The sequence below is a fragment of the Psittacula echo genome (assembly GCF_963264785.1).
Source record: "Psittacula echo genome assembly, chromosome: 1".
Lineage (NCBI taxonomy): Eukaryota > Metazoa > Chordata > Aves > Psittaciformes > Psittacidae > Psittacula > Psittacula echo.
Genome location: NC_137735.1, coordinates 111,711,506 through 111,737,508, shown reverse-complemented (window position 1 = coordinate 111,737,508; position 26,003 = coordinate 111,711,506). Strand labels below are relative to the sequence as shown.

Sequence of the window (26,003 nt, the reverse complement as noted above, 5' to 3'; positions counted from 1 at the left end):
ACTAATCCAAGCACTAACAGCCTTACAAACAGAATTGTTCTTTGCCTGATACTCCTTTTCTCCTGTTAAAATAGTGCTCAAATAATCAAAAAAGAATTTCAGAGAAAGAGATCAAAATTAATTCATTAGGGATTTGCAGGTTCCCTGTCTGGAAGGATCCTATCAGTCAATGTTGCAGGCAAAAAGTAGAGACAGGCTGCCTTCCAGAGAGCAGCCAAGGAACCCTTGCTTTGTTTTTATAGCAGGAAGGAAAAACAATTCAATACAATGTAAATCAAATGTTCTGAGTAGACTCCATAAATTATTTATTGGAGTACAACTGATGTAGTGTTGCAACAAAAGTCATAACCAGTATACAAACTGCACTGTCTCACACAGGCTATCCTATTCAACTCATGGTGCTGGTCTAATGCACAACAGGCATAAATATGATGATAAATGGGTTTGTTTTTGCAAAGGCATATTCACAATATACACAATAGAGTGGCTTTACAGTATCTTGCCAAACTTGCACAGATGCAACATAAAGGGCTGTATGCAGGCCTTACACCCCGTGCTTGGACTTTCAAACTTGAAGAAGTGCCATCTTGAGAGAAACTGTAGGAATGCAGAGAACCACCACAGTTACCTGTAGGAGGAGTTTGAGTCGAGTGATGCGCTGGAAAGGAAGGATGAGGAAGGATTTCAGTGAGAGGCGCTGGCATACTGGATCACTCTCCAGTCTCTCCAGGACTTGTTGGAACCCTGCGTTTCCATTTCTGTGGGAGTGGTAAAGAAAGAAGACATCCAGGCACCAAAGCAAATAAGTAGTCTTCCTACTATCATATTTCAGTGAGTGTTGGAGTACTCCCAACAAGTCAGATTTTGTCCCTGGGGTAAGAGATGTTAAGAAGCTGCAACACTGCTAGTGAAGAGCAAGTATGGGTTTCTAACAGCTATAGGACAGCAGTACAACTGTTACTATATCTTTCCTCTTTCTGCCATAGCCCTCTGAAATCAGACCCAGAAGTAACAGCTATATTTCAATTCCCCTGTATCAGTATGGCACCTTTCAGAGAGACAGCGGTGGTTTCTATTCTTTCCTTACACTGAACAGTCCAGCTCCAGGGGCTGTGTTCAGAGTCTGGAACCAGCTGCTTTCCCTCTCTTGCTACTCCTGAGAGGAGCTGCCTTTCCCCCAATGCCTCTCTTACCCCTTTAGACACAGCCACTGCCATCCAGTTTTCCATGTTGGGCAGTAGTGCATTTTTATCTGCTAATGATATGAGAGTAGCACCAGCCACCAGAATAGCCAACTACATATCCTTGAAAAGATGGGGAAGACGTTTGTAGGCCCAGTAGAAGTTGTCCTAGACAATATCCTGGAGATCCCTTCTGTGTGGAACTAAGCCTTCCATGATGGGAACAACTTGTGAGACTACATCTTCCCCTGTCAGCAGCACCCAGAGATGCTGCCTGAAGAGCCTGTTTGGAACAGTGTCTCTTCCTAGAATTACCATAGTTTCTTTGGGATCGGGCTGTTATGAAGGGAGGCAGCGCAAGGAAACCTTTTTCAGGGCTGGGTCTATGCCTGACGAATGCTTGGTTGTGCCACTGGGTACAGAAGAGGAGGGCAAGAGATGTTCCACTTCACGATCCAGAGCAAGACAGACTGATGGTGTTCTCTGGCCCCATTTTAAAGACTCCTGGATAGCCACTTTAAACTTTTTGGCAGCAGCCATATTTTTCTTAATGATAGTTAAGTTTGAAAGTTTCATTTTATCACTTTCTGGTTCTTACTAGTCTGAAAACCATTATCCAAGACAGTCTTCAGTAGAAGGTAGACAGAGAGAATAGGCTGCAATACAATCAGGTATTAATCTTTCCTTTGCCAGGGAGAGGAGCCTGCAGCAGCTCTGTCCTATTGTCCCAAATGCTACTGAATTGAAGAAGGTTCCTGCCTGTTCTAGGGGTGTAGTAAAAGCAATGGCCAACAGCCTGAGGTCACCTGCATTCCCCATCATTTGAAAGAGTGGATATTTGAGGTGCAGCAAGGAAGTAAGAGGGGAGAAAGGTGCAACAAATGAGAAAACTCACAGTAACCGCTGGAAGGTCTGCTCCTGATATGTCTGGTTTGTTACATATGGTAGATATACCCTGCGGAACTCAGGAGCATGCTTCAGAGCCACATCGCACACATGGAAGGTGAACATGTCCTCTTCAAATTTCTCCTCCAAGTCAAAGAGGAAACTGCAGCACACGGTTGCGGTGACATAAAAGGAGAGGAAAATACCAGTGTCATTCAGTAAAGCAGGAATGGCTTTAGTCCTCCAAAATCCTGACAGCCCACATACAAGCACAAGACAGCTCTTTACTTCTACAGAAAGCATAATGCCTGTACCATGACAATTTAAGGCTAGATAGCAAGGAAGAAGCAGAGCAAAAGATCTCTGCTCTTAAGAGGTCACACTTCTTTAGAAGTTGTCAAGAAACAACTGAAAATTAAGATATCACCAGAATAATCCCACTAGTAGAAATGGAAAAGGTACACAGCAAACCTTACTAGCTTAGCAATATGTGTAGCCAAGCCCTGCAGGAGAAAAGCAGAACAGAATCCTACAACATACAGGATTCCTTGCATGTGGGGTCATGTCTACATTTTAGGACTTATGCTCAATTGATTCACATTAGGTTCTGTCAAGTGATGGCTGTAACGTCTTTTTTTTTCTCCCCTCTTTTTTTTTCTTTGGTCAGGGCTTGTGCAGCTGCTTCTTTTGTCATGTGTTTGTCAGGAGCTGCACTTGGTTTGGACTGAGAATAAGTCAAGTTTAGTTGTAGTTGAAGCCAATAGCACACGGCTACAGTAGCATTTTGAGCATTTTGATCTCCTGCAATGAGCTCTGTGCACAATTGCACCATAATATCCAGAACTTAACACCAAGATTTACATTGCCCTGTCACCTAAAGAGGTGAACATTCCTTGCAGGGCATCGTTGATACGCAATCACAAAGTGTTACATGTGTGTATCTACCTTGAAGGCCAGTGAACATGCAGAACAGAAGCAAGAGATGTTATTGATGGACATGACAGGCTGTGTCTGTGCTTCATGGAGGGTGTTAGTCCTGGAAGCAAAGGGCCACATCTCACCTGGCACTGACATCACGTACATCCTGAAGGCGGGAGAAGAGCCACTGACGCTCTTGGTTGGTGAGCATTGCCTGGAGCTCTGCTGATCGCTGGAAGTGGTCCACTGCCACATTTAAACTGCGCAGGTATGAAGCCTCAGACATTATCAACTCAAACTTGGCCTTGAGAGAGAAAATCAGGGAGCACACCATCAGCAGAATACATCAGTCTGTGAGGAATCTTACACAGAGAAGACAGGGGCAAAGCAAGAAAAGCTCCCAGTGCATGATGTAAGTAGTGAGCAATTACAGAAGAGAGGCTTTAGGAATGACAAGCATGTCATTATATATAGTCTGTTTGTCTTTCTTTAGAAGATAGACTTGTGGTGTGACTTAAAAGAAATACAGCTACCTGCTCTCATTTTACTTTCTATTTCCCCCTCCTTTATTTCCCACTTTACTAGGTTCCCACAAATTTTCCATCATCTGCATCACCCACATTTTTTTCCTTCCTCATGATTCTCATGCTGGCTTTTTGCCTTTCTCTGGGTCCTTCCATCCACTTCTCAGTTCCTCTAATTTTCCTTACCCAGTTTCAATATGTATCATTTTGCTGAACCCATCATCTTCCTGTTTTCTCTCAGCCCTGCAGCTCATACAGGTCAATTAGTAAACTCACACTCTACCACAAAAACTACAATACACTGTGGTTTTATTAGCATCTCTCATAAGCTTGTATGTGGAGAATGATGGAGGTCTTCCACTTTAATATTCTCTTTTGCATTCAACATGCTCAACATTCCTTGGTTTATCTCATTCCAATTCCCCATGTCTGTTTTCATGAAATTACTGATATAGTCCAGCGTCCTTCAATGCTCCTTTTCTCTACCATTCTGAACTTCAGCACTGTACTACTCCACAAACACTGGTACCACATCCTCATGCTGCTTACACGGGTAGAAGTGACCTCGGCATTCAATCACCTTCATTCCCACATCAGAATATTTGCTCTGCACTTTAACCGTGCCCCCCCCCCCCCACCCCAGGACTCCTCTACAGACTTCACTACAGACCACCCATCTAACTTGTGAGATGTGTCCATTACCTCTTGCAGCTTCTGCTCATCACGGGACATATTGAGAAGCATTCTGCTGCCCCGTATCATGGGGATGTCCTGCCAGAGGGACGCGTTAGATGAGACTGACAGACGTTGCAAATATGAGTCCTGGGGAGACAGCACTTTCCTCCGTAGCCGTGGGGAACTTGGAAAACTTGACTCTATATCCTCTGAGAAAGAATCCACTCTTTTCTGGCTTTGAATGGCCTTGTTAAGCACCACATCACTGTACTCCTGGTACAGCAATCTTGCTGTGAATAGAGGCATATATGTTCATATTTTTTATAGCAGATACTCAACCCTCTGCTTCAATCTGGAGAAAACCCTATTACTGTCTCATATTAGGATAACTGAATACATGAGACCACATGCACCTGCTGTAACCTGCCTGAGTGTACTGCAGGACTCTGGTTTCACTGCCTTCACTGACCACCACACTAACACTCCCTCCTTCCTACCACGTGGCAGGAGCCCCTCTCCTTTATGCTCACTCCAAGGGTGAGAGTTGATGGAGAAAAGGGGTCTGCCACAGCACTTCAGGCAGAAGGTACTTACAGGAGTTGATCAGTTTGGAGTGCCGGCGTTTGAAGTTCTCCATTGCATCTGCAGGTTTCTTCTCTCTGTGAGAGAATAAGGATTTGGAAGCAAAGAGCGAATGAAGAGCACAGTGCCAGAGATGGCTTATCCAAATCTTAGTAACACATCTGTCACAGCAAGAACCTCTCTTTCCAACAAGCTCAAGCCCCACATGCTTTACTTAACAAAGTTTGGCTTAATGGAAACACTGTCCTAAAGGGACAGAAATACTTTTGTTGCAATGGGTTCCTCACCCAGAGGGCACAGACTGAAACACAGGCCTATGTCATTTTATTATAGTTTTCTACTCCTTATCATCATCTTCAGTCCCTCAGGAACAATGGAGAGCGTTAGGTGTCTGTGCTACACAGAGGTGGGGCAAACTCTAAGGGGTCCTTGAGAGACTTACCGCAATATAACTGTCTCTGAACTGACCGGTGGCTCCCTGTGTGACTTGTGAGCTTCTTCCTCTGAAGGAACAGAAGGAATTTCTGCATATAAGGCAAGTAGAAAGAGAACACACAAGTTTGTTTTTAGAGTCAAGCTACAACCCAAATGATATAGAGATACCACTCATCTATACACCACCTACGTGGTGGTCTTGGGTTGGAGTACTGTACCCTCCTGAACTTTATTTCTGGGTCAGAAACATTCCAGTTTTAACAATCCCTAACATTATTTACACTTTACATCTGTTACTTAGCCACATTTGCTTTGCATATAAATAAAAAGGCTGCCACTTTGAGCAATGACAGTAACTCTTAAGAACTTCCTTCTCCAGTTGCCCAAGTGAAGATGCTGCTGCAGGCCTTATCATCAGGTGCTGCCTTTCTTTCCCCTTTCAATACTTCTGGCCACACATCAGAGAATCAATGGACCCAAAGTCATTAGTCATATCTGAGTGTTGGACTTTCTTTTGTGGATGTTGAGCCCCCAAAAAACTGTTAGTGACTTCTGGGGCAGAAATGCTGGACATCTAACAAAGTCACTCCTGTGAAGAGTCTTACAAAGGATTCAGCCTAAGAATGAATGCTGCAATTCAATTCTCAGGTTTATGTACTATGTGAGCATTCAAAACTGCTGCCTGAGTGATCTTCTGTTTATGTAAAATGGGGATAGTATGGATTTTTCTTTTGCTTTGTGAGGGATTTAATCAATAAGATGTGAAGAAATTCTATATAAAATTTGTTGGAAGCAGGAGGAGGAAAAAAGCCCAAAGACTGAGCTGCAAGTATGGGTGAGGGGAGAGACAGTAATGTTGCCTTGAACATTTTAAAATTTGGCACTAAAAATTTCCAGGTCAAACACATGAACAAATCTTGATTCAAGTGCTGCCAAATATTTTACACCCCTCCACGCTTCCCTCCTTTTCCTCTGTGCCAAAAATCCAGCATGTTGTACAGCTTGGAAAATAAGCTAAGTAAGAGCTCAGAAGAAGCAAGTCATTTAAAACTTTTGTAAGGTATAATAAAGAACAGACACGCATCACGACAGCAAGTACTGTCTGAATGAGCTGCATTACAGAAGATGCATGTTGCCGTTTGTGACGTTGGTGATTTGGCTTCTATGCAAGTTGGGATCTTGGATATGACAGATTTGTGTTCTTATCTGTAATCTCAAAACCTACGTTCTCAGGAAGATAATCTCTTTCAGAAGGTCAAATTAGAATCTCAAGGTGCCCGTTGCAAAATAAAGGGAGGTAGCAAATAAACAAGGAACTAAAACGTGCTAATAGACACGGGCTACTGAGGGTGTGTGCATGCATTTTCCCTACTGCTTGGAAACAGGCTGCTACAAGTGCAGCAAAACGCAACGGCCATGTGATGGCAGCAAAGATGATGACCAGATACTCTGAACCGAGCCCTACCAAGAAACTCATTCCTGCAGATAGGCCAAAATAACCCATGTTACTAGGTAAGGGTGACAGATCACAGCACACGGAGATGGGACAAGAGGAGAAACTGGATGCGACATTGAGGGGTGAGGTACTGGTGAAGTGTGATAAGCTCTCTGTTGCATGTGTCAGAGCTAAACGAAGGGACTGAGCCCCAGAGTTCAGCCCTATTCAAGAACAATGAGGATACACTGGTTACAGGATAGCAGAGAGGAGCTAGGGGAGAACTGGGATGGGGGAGCTTGAGACAGTACAGCAAGGGAGGTACAGGAGTATTACCAGCAAGGCACAAGAGCAATGCTGAGCTCTCAGCTCTCATGCCTCTCTATCAAATTGCCTATTTAATTTAAACCTAAATTTCTGGTATCTGCAGTAAGTCTGGGGAGTATGGGGAGGGAAATAGAGGAGAGGACTCACCCTGCAAGATGTCTGGGGGTACTGACATCCTCTTCAGGCCTTGACGGTGCCAGTCCTTGCTTTTTACTCGGCGTTTAATTGGGTTTTCTTGATGGGCTGCTGGCTCGTGTGCAACGACCCCAATCGGTTTTTTGTTGGGCCAACTTGATGATTTTTCCAAGGGTGAATGTCTGGGCACTTCCTCCTTTGGCTGAGCTACCAAGTGGCGTTCTCCCCCTTCTCCTTCTAGCCTTTGCTTGACCCTCCTCTCACCTTCCATTTTCTCTGTGATTGCTAATGGAGCTTTGATGTTCTTTGTGTCCATACCAAAGATGCCTGCCTGTTGTTCCCATCGCAGATCCCCAGAGATGTCCTCCTCTTGGCAGGTCCTTCTGGTGGTTGGTGGTGATGGAGGGCTGAGCTGGAGGAAGTGGATTGGATTGGTGAATGCTAGCATTGGAAGTGGCTGTGCAGAGTTTCTGTTCTTGGAGCCTGTGGATGTTACCAGGCCTTCCAGCGAGGGCCATGAAGGGTGGTCAGGTGGGGATTTTCCACACTGCATATCCGTATGCTGGTCCACTGTTTCAGGGCTGGTGTCAGAGCATCCAGCCAACGCTTCATTTCCAACAGCAGAAAAGCTTTTGGCTAACAAACTGACCCCTGAGTCATCAGAAGTCTCTGTATCACGGGTACCTGAATCACCAAGCTCCCACTCTCTAGTTAATGGAACAAGGTCATCTTCTGCTACGTGTTCTCCATCAGAAGCAGAGGCCACAGTGTTAGAATCAGACACAGAGGTGGCAGTCCGTACAGAATGGCTTATAGCAGGGTGAATGGATAGTAACTTATTATCCTCCATACCACAGCTGAGATGTGGCGTGGAGTAGATTACAGGAGCCAGCACCTGGTAACTTTCAAAGGCTGGAGGTTGAGTAACGTGATCTGCATTAAATGCAGGAGCCTGAGCTTGATGGGGTCTTTGGACAATGGAAGGAGGATGAACAAGCTGTTTGGCATCAGTCTCAGACACCAGAGGTAGGCTTGAGTGGGACACATGGGACAGAGGTTGTTCTGGCTGGTTCATGGCATGGACCGTATCTTCTTCAGAAGGCCAAGTGAGGTTGCTTAGGACTCTGGAGATTCTGGATCCAGGCTCTTCTTGGTTTACACTGCAGTCAGACTGACCAAGTAAAGGCATTTGTTGTGCTTCATGATCCACATTTGCTCCCATTTCTTTTCCTTGGATAATGGCATTTTTTTCTGGGGGGTTTTGCTGAACTGTCCCTGGGTGGTTCAGGGGAGTGGAAGTCCTGCCTAGTGTTTGGAGTGGTTCCAAAGGCCCTGCAATGATATCCAGAGTCCTCCTATCCTCAAGAGGGATCCCCTCTAGAGGGGGGCAGCTCGTGCACATTACAGAGAAAGAAGATGGGCCACTAAGGTCTTCGTGAAAGCTTTCCTCAGAAGTAAGGAGTTGATGTGAAGCATCAGCCTCTCCTGGATCAGTACTCCCAATACCAGTTTCTTCCCCTGATACTGTGTCCCGCACTTGTACAGAAGCGGCATCTGGCTTCTCTACTGAGTCTAGCAGTTTGTTCAGGTTAGAGCCAGGATGGTCCTCAGTGGTCACAGAGGCTGTTCCACTACCACCCTCTTGCTGTAGGCCAGATGTTGAAACCACAGAGGTGAGCTCTGAGGGTAAAGCTGGAATGAAGCCCTGAAGCTCAGCTTTTCCCAAATTTTCTGTAATAGGATGAAGATTCGTGGGATCAGGTAGCTCTAAATTCTTGGTACCAGAGGAAGGGTGTACTGTAACAGAAGCCTCTGGGTCCTCTGTGCTACAAGATGCTGCCACTCCTCCATGGGGTGGTGCATCTCTTTTCTCAAACCTATGGACACCCTTTCCATGTCCATCACTGTATTCATACTCCTTACCTAGTCTTGTCCTGTCATCCCAGTCAGCTTCTCCAATATCCTGACCACCAATGGAAAAGCGGCCAGAATCTTCCAGGTCTTCTGCCTGGTCAGAGATGTAGCATGTGTGTGGAGGCACCACTGGAGTTTCACCCACTGGGTTCAGGTTATTTGAGGACAGAGGGCTAACAGCAGGTGGCTGAGATCCACAACCAGCTTCTGCAATACGAGCTTTCAGCAGTACATCACCAGAATGCTGATCCTCAGAGACAGGCTCCCCAGGAGGAAATGATGATCCCGTTTGCTCAGCCAAAAAAACATTCTCCAAACCACACAAGTCCATATTACGCCTGTGAACAGAAGATGTCTCTGACCCAAAAGCTGATGATAAAGCCTCCAGCTTGAGCTCTTCCCTCTGCTGTTGCTCCTGCTTATTTTGTTCCTTGTTTTTCTGATCTTTGGACTCTGAAGATTTTCCTCCTTCTGGCAAATTCTGCTCTTTGCACTCTTTCTTCTTCTCTTCCTGCTGAAGTTCTGACACTGCCTCCTCCTGTGCTGGGTCCTTATCCTGTGAAGTATTCACTTCCTCATGTTTTTTAGCAATGTCCTTTACTTGGAAGGCACTCTCCACTGGAGAGGCTGGTCTGCCCTCTGTTTTTCTGTGATCATTTTCAAGATGAAGGCATTTGGAAGTGGATGAGTTTTCTTCAGGAACCATTACTGTTCCCTGGTTTCTGATGATAGTGCTATTTCTTGTTTCACCAGCTGAGAAGTTTCCTTCTGCTTGTAGTGAACTTTCTTGACTGTCATCTCTTAAGGTGGAAGACAACTGATGGGAAGAGGAAGACTCTATATTCTCTTCCAAACCCTTGAGTGCTCTTACACTTTCCTGAGCATCTTCAGAAGTGTAAGGTTTAGCCATGTCCTCTACTGCTTCCTCTGAGGTAGGCTGCTCATCAGTTGCTGGTGCCAATTTTTGGCTGTTTTGCTTCTCCTCTGCACCAGCATCAATCTCCTGCAAAGAATCCACAGAGATCTTATCCAGAAATGGTTCAGCCTTATAATGCCCCTCTGAAACAGTTTTACACACCAACAAGCACTTAGATGTCTCTCTCTGAGAGGAAGCGGCATCAGCCAAAGGAGATTTCAGATGCTGGGCCTGAGGGTCTGAGCCATGAAAAATCAGTTCTGCCTGGCATTGAGAAAACTCAGCGCTGAGGTCCACAGCCTGCAGGATGGCATTGCCAGTGGCCAGCCCATCCTGAACTGTGCTGAGAAAGGAAGAGTCCTGGTTGCTTTCCAGGTTAACCAGCTCTACTTGCTGAAGTTTCAGAGAACAATGCAGTCCACCCTTCTCTAAAAGCATTTCTTCTTTCAATTCTGAGACTCCCGTTTGAGGCTCTGTATCACCTTGCTCTTGTTCCAGTCCTGCTGGCATTTTTTGCACAGGGTTAGAGGGTCTGCCCAGCATCTCTGCTGCTTTCCCTGGAGCAGCAAGGCAGTCTTTGGGAGTGCTGAGCTCTGCTCCTTTCACAGAGTCAGACACACTGGTGTTCATTTTGGCTGAGGCACAAGGGGCATGATGCTCTCTTTCAACTGCTGTAGAATCCCACGCTTCCCCAGTAGCGCCGCTGGTTTCTGGGGGAGTGGTACCTCCCTCACTGGTTTCTTCAGACTCCATCAGTGGCACATCCTCCTGAAGAAAAATACATTTTTCTGTTACTACTACAGAATGATATAGTGCACCCCATTGGCTTAAAGAGACTTTTAAAAACAGGTACTGATGCAGCTGAGAGAAAAACAGCTAACCGAAAACATACTTAGTGGGTCATAAGAGTTGGGAAACAAATACCAAGACCAAGAGTAGGTAAACACCCAATGTAAGCTTGCAGAGTAACAACAAAATAAAACCACTACTGTCTTTTTAGTTTTACATGCCAATCCAGAAAGTGATTTTGGTCAAAGAGCAGAGATGGTGACCTCTCTGAAGTAGCTGCAGGGCAACTTTAATTATTAAATTATTATTAATTATTCAAGTGTTGGCAATGACTAGCTATCTCAAACTCAAAAGGGGATACTAGAAGGCATTCAGAGAATGAGAAAATCAAAGTCTCCATTAATTTTGGTGGGGCATGGTGGATGAATACTCATGAACTCTTCTAGTGGCTAGCTGAATCTTAAAGATCTCCGATTTCTACAGGGAAAAGCTTATAGCTGGAGCCCATGGCTCTCTCTACCGTTCTGTGTACGTATGTGCAACACAGGGCTTTACTGCAACTGATCACAAGAATTGATTAACAAGACATAGGAATGTGAGAATTTGATTAACAGATAACTGGGATATATCACAAAACATGAGTTATTTGAAGGCTGTTAAAGACATGGTACCTCTGGGGGGTGTGTGGACATATCTACAGACTACAAAGAAAAACTACATCATCATTTTAGTCCACTCTTTTAAGAAGGGGAAAAAAAAACAGAAAAAGTCATCTCAGGATTGTTGGACAGTTTCCCAAAGGATATAGTGGAATTTCCCATCCATTATTGCATTTGAAGTCAGACATGACAAAGCACTGGGGAATGTACATTTGGGAAACGTCTGTGAAAAGGATGGTAGAATCTGATTCATCGCTTTAATCTTTCTGCCTTCTACCTATACCACGGCCAACAAATCATACCTTAAAAGACATGAGAAAGAGACAAACCTTAGTGCTTCCCCTCCCTTTTTCTTCTGCCTTTGGAACACCTTCTCTAGTATCCCAGTCTGTCTTCTCTATTTCTTGTCCCCTGGCTTATCAGAAGTGGCTCATAAATTGCTGCTTCGGGCTGCTTCACATACAGTGGCAGTCATACCAGAGCTTGTAATTTAGCCCTGAAGAATCTGCTGCAGTGTGCAGCCACAGTCAGACTTCCCCTTGGATAAAGCTTCAGCATTCTCCTCCTTCATCCTCTCTTACAGATGTCAAAGTCTCCAGACACACAGTCCTGCATCTTATGGTCAGAGAAACCATTCCACATTTCTTGAGGTAAAAGCCTGCTAGCTGTTTCGTAGCAAAGGATTAAAAAAACAAAGCCTCAAGGCCTGGCTCAGGACCCTTCACAAAGCTCGTGCAAGAAAATATCCTTTCTCTTGCTCAAAACAGACAACCTAATCTTTCCTCCTCTGGCACTCCTAATTTCCCTACGATTTTAAAGATGGCTTTTTTCCTCAGTTTTTGCTGTTATGGAACATGTGTGACAATTTCAACTTGGGAGTCTCGCAAACATTGAAAGGAAAGTGAACGGAAACATAAATCTTTGAGGTCAATACTGATTTCCTTGTGCTGAAGTGGCTCTATAGTCACAGCTTTTTGTGATCCCACACAGAAAGTAGCGAGCAGTTGTAAATAGTTGTAATTTCAACAAACAGTATGTTTCAAAGAGATATGTCCATTCAGAAAGCTCCCACAGGGCTTCTGCCACATCTTATGCTGTCAGCTAATAGTAAACTACTTTGGTGCTGCCAAACTGTCTTCTGAGATTGTTGCGCATGGGAACACACAGGACTGTCAGGAAGAAGCTCCAGCACAGAAACAGGAGAGCTTGGCAGAGCACAGAAAGCAGCAGGGTCATAAACTTGTAGGCAGACACCTTGTCCAAGACAGGATCAACTTTACTTATGTTGACCCCTCCTTTACCAAAGGTTCCATGATCACATCAGATCACTCTCGTGCTACACTGCTCTTTGGTCTTTTGGCTACCTGAGCTTCCCATACTACCCAACTAGAAAAATATTACTTCTCACACCTAATACAGACAGCTTTCAAAAACGGGCTCCCCAGGAGCAGAAAGACTGTTTAGGGACATGCGCTGATGGCTCAGAAAGGTTTACTAGTACTAAAGACAGGATGGCCTATAAAGGTCTGAACAGCAAGATCCTCAAACTCAAGCCCACGCTGTGAGAGGAAGAACAACTCTTGCTCACGGTGCTGTTACGGATGTACACAACACTAAATTTCCTCTAATTAAGCTCAAAGACCCAGTTTCCACTTCCCTTGCTCTGTTGCAAGGGATTTGGACAGGTGAAAGGAGAAACTTAAAGCTGCATTTGGATTGATTCCATGATGATCCTGGGAGACAGAGGGAGGTGCACAGCAGATCAACACTGGAAGCTGCCAAGTGAGATTTGTCTCATCATATTATTGCCAGGTGTTTTGCACACCTCAGGGAGAGCAAGAGAGCAGCTTTGGGAAGTTTGCAGGGACAGGCAAACTTTCTGCAGAGGCAGTGAGGGAAGATTTACACATCTAGTGGGGAAGCAGTTCAGCTCCTGCTTGCAGGAGTGAAAGATGCAGATGTCTCTGCAATAAGGATTTCATAGAGATGGGAGAGGAAATAGTAAAACAAGACTGACTATGTATGACTTCACATACAGAGGAGCTATGTACAAGAGCTCAGTAGCTACCAGTGCCTGTAGAGCACTGCCATGCTAAGTTCCCACCGCAGGTCAGCTTGGTGCTCAAACACAGGGGGGCCCAGGAGACCTCAGGAGCTGGGTTAGCCAAAGTAAGCTTTCAACAGCATTTGCAGTATGACCAGTAACATGACAGACAACCTACAGGACCCATCTGTCAACTGCCAGCCTCTAGCAGGCTACACAAACTCTCCCAGAAACTTCACCATGACCACTGTTGGGGCTTATCGATCTTTCACATCTCTCTGGATCAGATGTTGAGCTTGGATCACTCCCTTGTATGCTGACACTATTTGTCAAATGAGGTGACCTATGTCCTCTGTTAAGGTGAAGTTAGCCATGCTCTTCTCCCAAGAAGGCCTGGAAATCCAGGACTTCAGCTCACATACACCTAATCTGTAGGGGATTCTGGGCGCACAAACACACTCCAAGCTGGAGACATGAGAGAGTGCAGCTGGCCACATATCAAAATGAAAACAAAGGGGCAATGCTTGGTCATACTGCAGCAGGGAGCACAAGAATTGAGAAGGGAAGGACACAGAATGTGGCCAGGTGAGCAAAACAGGACAGCAGTCAAAGCACTACTGGACAAAGCAATTCCTGCAGTGATGCACACATCCATCCACAGCTTTCCCAGATTACAAAAAGCAATGTCATACTTCCTTCCAGTGTGGGTTAATTCACCTGAATGGAGATGACAAACACTTCTGGTTTTAAATAGAAAGTACATCAGCTTCCATCCCCCACCTTCTCCAACAAACAAGAAAGGAGAAATAACAAGTGCTATCAAGCACAGACAAGCCCTTCAGCTAGCCAGGAAACAAGGCAGCACAGAATTAAGTGAAGTCTCGATATCTTCCTCCTCCAAAAGAGGGGACAGACCTAGCTTTCGGTGTGACATCTTCACCCTCCCCATGCAGTACTGGGTAGCCTGGGCTGTGCTCCCCATCCCGCTACCCCTGCCCCAGGCACTGGGGAGGCCCACACACAGAGGCTGCTGTGAGCACATTCCCAGCAGAGAAAACCCTGCCCTGCATGTCACCGGAGCTGCAACAGCAGCCAGAGATGCTCCATAGCCCACTGGGCTGCCCATCAGTGCACCAAACACTCCATTTCACGAACATAGCAGCAAGGGCTTCTGACTGTGAGAGAAATCCATTCACAACCTTTGGGCAGCATGCACAAGGGCACTGATTTTCTTAGGAAAACAAAGGCTTTCCCAAGCAACCCATCACTTGGGCCTGGAGAAGAGATAGCTGCATGGAGACCTCATAGCAGCCTTCCAATACCTGAAAGGGGCCTACAAGGATGCTTGAGAGGGACTTTTCATCAGGGACTGTAGCAATAAGACAAGGAGTAATGGGTTTGAACTTAAACAGGGGAAGTTCAGGTTAGATATAAGGAGGAAGTTCTTTACTGTAAAGGTGGTGAGGCACTGGAATGGATTGCCCAAGGAAGTGGTGAATGCTCCATCCCTGGCGATGTTCAGGGCTCGGCTGGACAAAGCCTTGGGTGACATGGTTTAGTGTGAGATGTCCCTGCCCATGGCAGCGGGGGTTGGAACTATATGATCTTCAGGTCCTTTCTAATCCTGACCATTCTATGATTCTATATCCTTTCTGGTGTGGGCACAGCTTAGTACAGAAATGCCAAAGCCAGGTTTAAGTGCTGCAGCTCTGGCAGGAAAGTGCTCCACATAGGCTGTAACAGCCACCCAGAGAGCAACAAGGCTGCCCCAACCCCTTCCTGCTATTTCAGCTCGGCTTAAACGTCTCAGTCACACGGTTCAGATACACTTTAAAAGGAGCTGGGTTGGTGGGGCTAGCTCAGAAACCTGCCTTTCTAAATACAAAATCCAGAGCTCTCTGTGCAGGGGAATTGCCACCACAGTTACAATCTGTCTTGGGAGGACACCATTTCTGATTTGTGAGAGACTCAGGAAAGCAGTTGGTGCAACTGCTCAACATAAAGCCTGCCCTACCACAAGTCTAAATTTTACTTTGATAGAGCTACTTACGCCATGCTTAGACCTGCTTTCTCAGCTGGATGCTCCCTCCACATGAGAAATGCCCACTGCATGTATTCCTCTGCAAAGAAACGATTACCAATCCTCACACACCACCCCTGAGCGGCTCTATCACTGTGCAGCCCATTGAGAGAGGTGAAGGAGTGGGGTCAAAACTCTCGAGCTCAGGAAGAGATTACACAGGGTGCTACAGATAAGAATGAAGGAGGGAAATAATGTTATGTGGCCACAGCTCCAAGGGTATGGAGAGCAGATGGAGCTTGCTGAAGGAAAGAGCATACAAAGTAAGAAAAGCAATCTAAAAAGGTATGTACTAAATTAATGTAGGATGTACTGCTGTGCTAAATTGTCTACATGCTGTTAGCATTCTGGTAACTAGGAGCTGCTGCAAGTGTTTCAGGAAGGAGAAAAAACCCCAAACCTGTCAATAGTACCTGATCTCCTGGAAAATGCATCTGAGGTGCTACTGAAGCTTGGGAAAAGTGAATGAGACCTGCTGGTCACACCAGTGCAGACTGTTTGCCTGACTGCTTAAACACTCCCAGTAGCATCTCATTAGCTTTCACTCACAGTAGGCACACTCAAGCTATACTGAGCCTATTAATTATCTAATGATTCACTAACTGAGGAAAAAGAAAATAAGAATACGTTTCCTGCATTTGTTTCCATTTATGTAGATTATAATACTTAATGATAACAAAAAAAAAAAAGTGCCAAAGAAACATCATTTTGGGTTGAACCACCTTGGAAATTGCTGCTAAACATCTGCCAAACAGTAAGTGAAGACCATGGTCTGGATTGCACATTGCACTTCCAAGAGATGCAGTAAAAATGATTCAATGTCAAGATAAAATGGGATCATTCATGTAGAAGAAAACCCAGTTCACTTTAAGCAGAGCTTAAGTATTATACTCCAAGCAGAGCTTAAGTTTTGTACTTATAAAAGCAATTATAAGCCTTGATATTATGCAGTCTTCTAGCATAGGACCAAACAAGAATGGTGTACAGTTCTCACTGTTGTAGCTCAGTAGAAAGACCCCTGACACTACTGGGCAGCCAGGCTAAGAATTCCCACCGTGAAAATAACACAGAGTCACTGCATGTTGCTGTGTGCAGGCCTCTGTACAAACCCTGGGGATGGAGAGATGACCAACAGATAACACCTGGGGCACAAAAGCGGTAAGTACTTCCGAGATGTGTGCCATGACTGTGTTGGCTGCTAGCAACCAGCTAAACACATTCCTAGAGAGCAGGTTTGCTATGAACTAGAGTTCCCAGTTTCTCTTCAGAGTGATTCAGGGCCTAGATTGGAGACATTCTCTAGTTAGCAGGAGAAATTTCATAGTCTCTTACTATGCTACTGAAGCATTAGCCAGAATCCCACGCTGCTGTTTTTGAGTCTCAGATTAAAGAATGCTAATGTTTGCACCAAACCATTTTGACAGATGCAAATGCCATTAAAAGATCAAAGGGCTTGGAAACACACTTGAAAGCTTGGCCTTGCCCAGACTGCACAGTGGAACCATTGCTGAGCAGAGTTGTTGTCACGTTACCTGTAGCAGTCCTGAGCACAGTTAAGCTACAGACAGATAAGGATGAACAATATTCAGCAAACTGAACTGGGACAAGCTGTCCTCCCCTGCAGAAAGGGCCTCCAAAGCTATCCTGTCTGATATTCTTGGCAAACACGTAATATGACCTCTTTCACAGCCAGATCAAGTTCTACATTGGAATCTGTAAGATTTCTTGCTGCCATTACCAATACCTGTTACAGGACAGAAGATATAAAGTTAGAACTTTTCAGCAGTATGGGAAGACTGATAAGCTAAACATCAAATTATACCCAGCCATAAATATACTGGCAAAATGCTGCTTTTGTATCAACGTGTAAAAATTATCCTGTGCAACCAGAGCAATTCTTAAAATTCCAACAAAACTGCACTTGTATATCATACTGTGCTAATGACTCCTACCAGCACAACTTCATCATCCGTAACAGCTATACCTACAGCATGTACTGTGTATCTGGCTTCAATATTGTTAGTACCATCAACTGGAGATAGCAATAAAAAATTGCTGAGCTATCAACATGCCATGACGTAGCAGCAACAAAAAATCTTGAACACATTTTGTGCTTTTAGAATGCATGTTTTCAGCCTTAGCTCCCCATAGCATTTTTAATTGCCTTATGACTCTGGTAATGAGATGTATTAAAAAAGTTGGAAAAAAAAATAAGACTTGCATCATAATCACAAACACTGGGTAATACTGTAACAGTGATGAAGCTTTGTACTGAAAACTGCAGCTAAATTAAAAAGAAAATCCATCCAAAAGAGATGCAGGGATGTGTGTGGGAAAAGGATTTTGGTACAACCCTCCCCTAACCCAGCTTTTCAGGGAACAAACCATTCTTTCTTGGAAATTTAATTGCTGTGCTTAGATCGAAGAAGTTAACAAGCACAATGAGATGTGTTTGCTATTGGGAACAAAAAGTATTAGATATAAATAAAATGTTATAAGAAATGTAAATGTGGGAAAGCACCAGCAAGGACCCCTTCCCTCTCCCCGTGGAAAAATAGCTTCACACACCCAAAGCCACAGGAATTGTGTGGGTGCTGAATAGGAAGGTACTAATGCAAACACATGGAAAACTTGTTGTTACTCACAGTGTAATGCCTGCATGGCCAACCGGCATAGGTTCATTGTGCACATCACAATATTTTCTGTTTTTCATATAGTCCCACTTCCTAGAATCATGTGGTTATGTGAGAATTTTGGCTTATAATTAAGAAAAATGTATGTCTGGCCTTTAATGGGTGTGGAAAAGGCCTGAAAAACAAAGTATGACTCTAAACTTAGATCTTGTTGTCTAGGTTTACCTTAATTTTTTAAGCATATGTTAAATGTTAACCCTTAACTTGTGACCAACGAGAGCAAGGCCAGCTGCCCTTTCCCCCTCTGCCTGATCACTGGTTTTCAGCAGTAGGGACTGATGATATTGAACTTGTCTGCAGAGTATTTAGAAACCATCCAGTCAGCTACAGGAGCTACCAGAAACTAAAAGACTGGTGAAGAAATATGCTGTGGTGCAAGTGGGTTAACAAAGATGAATAATCAATTTTATCAGGCCCAATTTAAGTATTTGCAGATATTTTGCAAACCTCATCTGTTCATGGCTCAACCCTAAAAAAAAGATGTGGAGCTCCTTCAATTCCTTCCGCCACTGCTGACTGTAAAAAACATTCAACCCACCTGGAACCAGGTCCTAATAAATTCTGATCAAGACTTGACGTGGTGCCCTGAAATCCAGAATGGATTAAGGCAATGCGCATCCAGGTTGCTGCCATCTTATCCCATGTGACCATACATGAGCCAGCTCAGGAAGTGATCAAGACAAAGAAACAACCCAGCAGCAGAGGGATGTGAACACCCAGAAAGGCGCGACAGAGGAGGAAAAAATCAAGGAATAAATAAAGGTAAGTAGGAGTGCTCCCTGAAGTAGCTGTATGTGCAGAAGTACAAGCCATAGCAGCAAGGGCAAGGAGTGGACGGGAATGAGAGACAAGTGGGAAAGCAGAAACCTGGACTTGGACCTAAGCTCTGGTGAAACCACACCCAGGCTCTACACGCAAGCCCCTGACGCTCCAGCGTAGGTGTCTTGCCGCGTGTGACTGCCAAGTGCTGGTACAGGTACACCCTCACCAGCCCACGCAGCATTCACCTTCATGGTACCAGCCCTCTTGCTGCCCTTCCAGGTTAGAAGCAGGTACTACGGGAAGCGGGATATTCTAATCAGACTGACAACCAAGGGAGCCATTATTTTACAGTTTAATGTTTCCTTTTCTCATTATTGCCACTCATTTTGCCATTCCCGTGAACCCAAACTCAGACTTCTCTTCTCAGCAAAGGACTGGGTGCCTAGGAGGACACTGCATGGCAGCCAGATAAACTCAAAGGAGCCAGCCCCTGTGAGCAACTCTGAAAACAAGTAACAACATGAAGAAGCTGCTAGGGAAAGCCCTGGAAACCTCCTCAAACCATCTGTGAAGTCTAGCACGGAAATACTGCAAATGGAAGGGGAGGGGAAGGCATTTTTGTGACCCTGTCTTTCAGAATGAGCAGTGTGAAACGTTGTGTAAATCCGGGTTTTAAATGGTATAACTGATATACATCAATCTTATGAAATGCTTTTTATAACTAGCTTCACCAATTACCACTACCTTATTTCACAGTTTACAGTAGTAATTACAGCTCATAGATGTTGTAGTTAAGACTTAGTTTTGGTTCCTAATACTGTAATTAACAAGCATATTATAAAAATTATTAATAAAGAGAGAAAAAAAGAAAAAAGTAGAACCCTACAGGTAAAACTTAAAAACAAACAAACAAACAAACAAAAAAAAAAAAGCCAAAAAAAACCCCACAAACAAACAAAAAAAGGACTAGCACAGCCAGATCAACAATACTGATATTCCCTATTTCAGCAATATTTCTTCTTATTTCTAATGGGCAAAAATTACTACCACCTATTTTTACACACAGTACCAGCTCTAAGTCTGTATTAGTTTATAGATTTTATGCCAACTTAGAAATATCACTAGCATTCCATGATGTACTAATTTCAATATCTTTTCCATGTTAATAACTGAGTTCAAATGCAGATGGAACAATTACAGATATTTTAATCCTTTCTCCCTCTGCTTTTATTTTTCTGCATATGAATGAGGGGGCAGAGTCTGCTTCCCATCATCACCCTTCAAGATGTCCTACAGTAGTACTCCTTGATGGCTCCATGGCTCTTCAGATATTAGCTGAGCAATTTAAGTCCTGAGATTGTCCTTTGGCAGCCGTCGAAGACATCAGCTGACTCCTGACTGACCTATGGCTTTCTTTTCCTCAACCTTGTGGCACATAAAACTACCACTCTCTTTACCCTCCCAGGTTCCACCCTATCAGATGGTGATGCAGAGGATCAAAATAAGGTATGTGTACCTTAAATTCACCTCAAGCTCATGATTTCAGTGTGCTAGTGAGAAATTAGAACATGAGGCAACTTAACTCCTAATAGTCACCATGACTAATAATGTAATACAGATCCAAGACAATTTTCTTTACCTCTTTATGACATGATCACAAAATAATGCCAACTCTAGCTAAGGAATGCAAAGTCCTCGGTACACTTGCATCCACCACCCTACACAAGCATGCATGCTATATTCTAATTGAAGTTGTGCACACTTTAGCATGAATGAGAAACTTCCCCTGAGAAGCTATAGGCACCCATTTAATGAAATCTAGGACTCGGCTCACTGTCTTTCCCATTACCTGCAGTACACTTTGATCAGTGAGGCATAAACAAACATAAACATCCCATCTCTCCCAAGTTCAGTGAGATACAGCAGAGTTTCCCCAGTTCAGCCTCACAGGCAGCTCAGTCATAACTTCTGAACTGCCCATCAAACTCACCTGAACAAGTTTATCAGACCTGGCACACAGCAAAATGCTCTGCTGTAAAAATAATTATCATTACAGACAACAAAGAGTACAATCACCATAATTTGGGAAAACTAAGAGCAACAGAGGTGCTTGAAGTGGGAAGGGTTGGGAAGGTACCAAAAAAGTGGGTGGAGATGTCAGTGGACCATGCCCAAGACAGAGGAAACAGTGAGAGCTCTTCTTAGAGTCTGCTTCCCAAATGCCCCCACTGTAGGGAAAAGGGTCCTCAGTGTTACCCCTTTCAGACTGATGCACTTGAGGAACCCAGCTTTTGTCACAAATGCTGATTACTGAACCCAGCACCTTGCCTCTTCCATGTGTGACAGCCAGCTGGTCAGCACATTAGTGGACAGGCACAGGCACAAACTGAGCAGCTTTTCCAAGTCCCTGGCTCAACAGGACAGAAGAACTGCAAGTGAAGCAGAGAGCTGAGGACAAGACAAGTAAGGTCCCACCCTTGCAGCAGGCTGATGCAGTGGTCCTTGCACAGGAGGGGCAGCAAAGCAGGAGAGTTTAACACCACAAATGCAACTACTGCTTTATGAGCAATGGCTCTGCCTTTGCTTGGTGGCAGATCCTGCAGTGCTCACAGTTGTATCTGGCTTCGACTCATTGCCACAAGGCTGTTGAAGGAAAGAACAGTGACATACGTCTTGATGTGACAAATCTACTCTGTCACCCCTGGCCATGCCTTACACAGGCCACATGACACAGATGACAGTAGATGGCTCCCAAGAAGCAATCTCATTAAAAAAGGTGTAATTACAGCTATACCCACAGCATTACTACATTTGTCGTATGCATGGGGAAACATGCTGCACTCCAAACTTTTGGCTGTTCCTGCTCTACTGGCATTTACTTTAACAGAAGGCAATAAAGATGCATCCATAGGACCGCTGCTTTAAGTCTTGCCTCTACCTCTACTCACAGCTGTAGCTTATGGACAATTAAACATGATTACGATCACCTACAGATTTCAAGCTATCGGGTCCACAAAGAAAACTGTCATGATCAGTAACTAATATAGGATGGAACAGGAACATACATGCTATGATACTAGGTGCTCTCCTTCCTTCAATTCCCCACTTCAGTCATTCATTAAAAGAAGGATCTCCAGAAGGCTTAGGCTGTAACTAATGTTTTTCAAGGCAACCGAGAACTGTGCCTTCATCCCCAGATCTCATCCAGCAGAATTGCCAGTTCCAAATTCTGGCAGTTTCCAGCAGTTTCTGCCTGTCTGAGGGTCATCTGTGCAACTGAGGTAATACTAACTCCTCCTACCTCACAGACATACTCCCGGGATTAGTCAGGGAGTGGCTGCTCAGCACACTGAATATGCAAAGCCCTATTACAAACTTTGTATCTGATTGCAACCCTAAGCAAAGACTTATTTAAGCAATCCTTTCCCCAACAAAAATATACTGACTGCTCAGTCTGTTCTTTGCTTCTATGTTTTTTTGCCTCCAAGCTCTCTCAGATACAAAAGACGAACACAAGATATTTTCCTTTTGTGCTGGAGTTGTTCAGTACAAACAACAGACATGTTTTTCACCCAAAGTAGTATCTGTAACTACTTGTTTCCGCTCACCTGGACCAGTGTTGCTCTGGGATCATACTTGTACTATAGGGATCTCACTGCCCAGTCAAAGAAATCCCCCGCCTCACAACCTCACATATGTCAGATATTTATAGTTGTCTATTTCACACTGTGTCCACCTTCAGGTGAGACTCTTTCTGAAATTCCATCTGTTTTATGAGCTTAGGACATACAGCATCAGATAGTTTTTGCTACCCCTAAGCACAAAACTGTATCTCTTTACCAAACCATTCTTTAAAACCACGTTGGTGGTTTTGTGCGTTCTTACCTCAACACTTGTGTATTTGGCTCCTGCATCTGTTAGTACTTTTTTTTATCATTATTTAAATACACTTCCAGTCTTTTCCATTGTCACAACCAAACTGTGCACAAAGCCATCTTTTAAATTAACTTTTCAAAGCGACATTCACGTAAAACATAGCACATTTCAGGGCAGATTTTCTTCCATATTGCCTTGAGATTTCTGATCATGCCAGACTCTTTGCAAATGCAATGCAGCACATCTCATCTTTTCTTGTTCTGGTCTTTTTTGAAGTCATTTTGCTACAACTGTCAGAGGCAGTCAATCCATTTTTCCCCTTTCACACACAGATGCCTATTTTCATGCTTTTGATATCACTGTTATTACACACTCAGCAGCTGGATAGGCAAAAATTATGCTGCATACAGAATGGAGGAAAAATGGCTCTGTTATGTCTGGTAACACCCCCTGGGCCACTCAGCTGTCATGACTTTTCTATACACACAGCTACAATTTTAGGCTGTTTTATACGGCCCTGACTCTCCCTTGTGACTGGTCAGAGCAAACACTACTGTGACATAACTGACATGCCTGGCCTTGTTCTTCCATTATAAGGCACATCTCATTGCTCCAGCATACGTTCAAATTGCTCATCCTCCTTTCTATGCACCTCTCTGAAGTGAAACAGCTCAGTTTACTCATTGTGCAGAGGCAGGAAGATAAGATGGACTGCCCAAGCAATGTCAGAAGACTGCCTTCCCAGATGGCACGAGAATTGGACCCAAATGAGCAGTGTTGACCCTGTGCCTACAGGAACACCTTATAGGTTTCCCTTCAGTCTTCTCACAAGCACTAAGAAAGCATCCCCTCTTCCCAGTGGTGCTCAGGGATGAGGAGGGAAGTGACAGTGATGCATTTCCCATAATTCAACATACCATCAGATGTTAAGAAATTACTGGGTGACTTGAGGGGTAAACTCATCTCTTTCTATCACTTGTACATTTAGGAAAACATGCCATGACCCATAATTTGCTACAGAAATAGGGATACTCCTACTTCACCTGTCTCCCCATCCTTTCTCTGCCCTGAGGTTTAGCACAGCATAGAGCTTTGACAGGGTTGCATGCTGTACTGCAGCCTACACAGTACTACCCTCACTGCCCATCCTGAGCCTCTTCTTGCCTACGAAACATGCCTTTCCAGGAGAAAAAACACCTTTCCTGAGAAGAGGTAGAGAAGGGAGAAAGAACTGCATCATTCTAAAAAACACTCATAAGATCCATCAGCTATACTGTACTCAGTCTCAAGCCTGATCAAGCTCCATGTACGAAGTGAGTTACAGAAAGAGAATGCAGAGAGGCAACAAACAATGAGAAGAGTTAAGTGAGCTATATTCGATACCAACAACCACGACCAAATCCTCACTGTCCTACGTACTGGGTGGTGAGACACTGTTTCTGCCCTGCAGGGCTGGCAGTATACTCAGAACATCTCTTCTCCTATAAATCCAGCAACAGAAGGGAAATAGATACACACTGCACCTACTCAACTTCATTGCTATCAACCTGATGGTCCTCACCTCTAAAAACAGTGATCTCAGAGTACTTCAGAAAGGAGACCAACTCAAATGCTGCAGCTAGATTACGTTTCAAAGGCAGAGTTACCTCAGATGCCTGTACTATGGAATACCTACAACAAAGTTTCTGCATCTGAACAGAAGCTCAGGGTTAATCCATGCCAAAAGGATTTTGCCTAGAGACTGGATGCACTAAAGACACAGCTACAGCATCAGAGAATCCCCAGGCACTGGTATGGCTATGGCATCCTTTCTTCTCCTACAAGATGACGTATACCAGCAAAGCTATGCTCTTAGTGGTGTACTTTTACAGTTTCCACTAGCATCTCCTCACAGGACAGGAACCTGTAGTAAAGTCATAAGGGCCCAGTTACTATTTATGCTATTCAAATAATATACATAGGCACTTTTGATCATTACACCTGTAAGCTTTTATGAGCATAAAGAACACATACCATAAAGCTTACACATGCTTATTTTTCTGTAGCTGTGCAGCAACGCTGTGGGCAAAGCATCTTCTTGCCACCTCTCCTCCCACACGTGATGCGTGTGTTGGCTTAACACTGATCTGGGCATCTATTTCTATAAATGAATATGCAAGTGCAGCCAGCGCAGCCACCTTGTGGCAGCTGTGAAGAGCGCCCACGTCCATGTCACAGGTCTGCTTTTAACCAAGACTCATACCTTGTGCCACACGTCCCCCCCCAGTTATCTCAGGACTTCTGTGATCCAAATGAATTGTGCCCCGACATGACCAGGATACTGATCTCCTCCCCTCTCAAAGGTGTATTTTGAATCCATCAACGAAGCAGTAGCCATTCCTCACCTCTCCTTCTCCAGTCACACCTGTGCTAGGCTGGGTCTGCTCACCTGCATGTGACTCTGTTCTTCCCACAGGTACCACGTGCAGGAGCCTGCCAAGCTTGTGGATCCCACTGGGCACCACCTCAGCATGAACCTGGTGAGGATTTGGGAAGTTTTGTATATGATCAGCAGCATCAACTCCAGTGCTGAATGCACTCTGAGCACCAGCAAGGCCACAGGCAGCAGACCTCACACACTGAGCACCTGCGTACAGCTAGATGTTCAGTTTGAGACTACAAAGGTATTTTGACATCTGAATGTCACATACCTCTATGCGACTTACTGCAAATAGGATACATTCTCAAGAAGCTAATTTACGGCCAGTTCTGCTTTAATGCAGTATTCACTGAGCAGCAGGTTCATATGCTTCCTCCCACTTCAGTTCACTTCTTGTATACTATCCCATTACAGTTTCTATAGCCACTCCTCTACCTCTCCTAGCATCAGAACACCCTTTATTTTGTATAAATTTACATATGCATCTATTTACATATGTACATTTTTACACATGTAATTGTAGTCACCTTCCCCCCTTCTAAATTTTTCCCACTATCAAAACCCAATAGCCCATTCCCTGACCTTGCACTGAGCTTGTACTGAAGTCATGGGAATTTCTTCTTTGACTTTACCTAGCTGTAATCCAACCACCAATCCATAAGTTCAAAATGAGTCTCCACAAGTGTTCAGCATGGCACTTGAAGGAACAGTGTTTAAAATAATAGATGGGGAATGGATTTTGTCTCAGCAAACT

The 26,003-nt window shown here is 44.3% G+C and overlaps 1 protein-coding gene across 1 annotated transcript in view; it reads right to left on the bottom strand.

Annotated features, from left to right (window-relative positions):
- Positions 1-26,003, bottom strand: part of ARHGEF5 (Rho guanine nucleotide exchange factor 5) — a gene marked incomplete at both ends in the record, with an annotated part of 33,937 nt that overhangs the window by 4,307 nt on the left and 3,627 nt on the right. Inside the window, 7 exons of the mRNA XM_080609873.1 lie at positions 629-758; positions 2,077-2,229; positions 3,128-3,288; positions 4,211-4,473; positions 4,778-4,842; positions 5,208-5,289; positions 7,110-10,695. Coding sequence (XP_080465999.1) covers positions 629-758; positions 2,077-2,229; positions 3,128-3,288; positions 4,211-4,473; positions 4,778-4,842; positions 5,208-5,289; positions 7,110-10,695 — 4,440 coding nt within the window. The remainder of the gene's footprint in view (positions 1-628; positions 759-2,076; positions 2,230-3,127; positions 3,289-4,210; positions 4,474-4,777; positions 4,843-5,207; positions 5,290-7,109; positions 10,696-26,003) is intronic.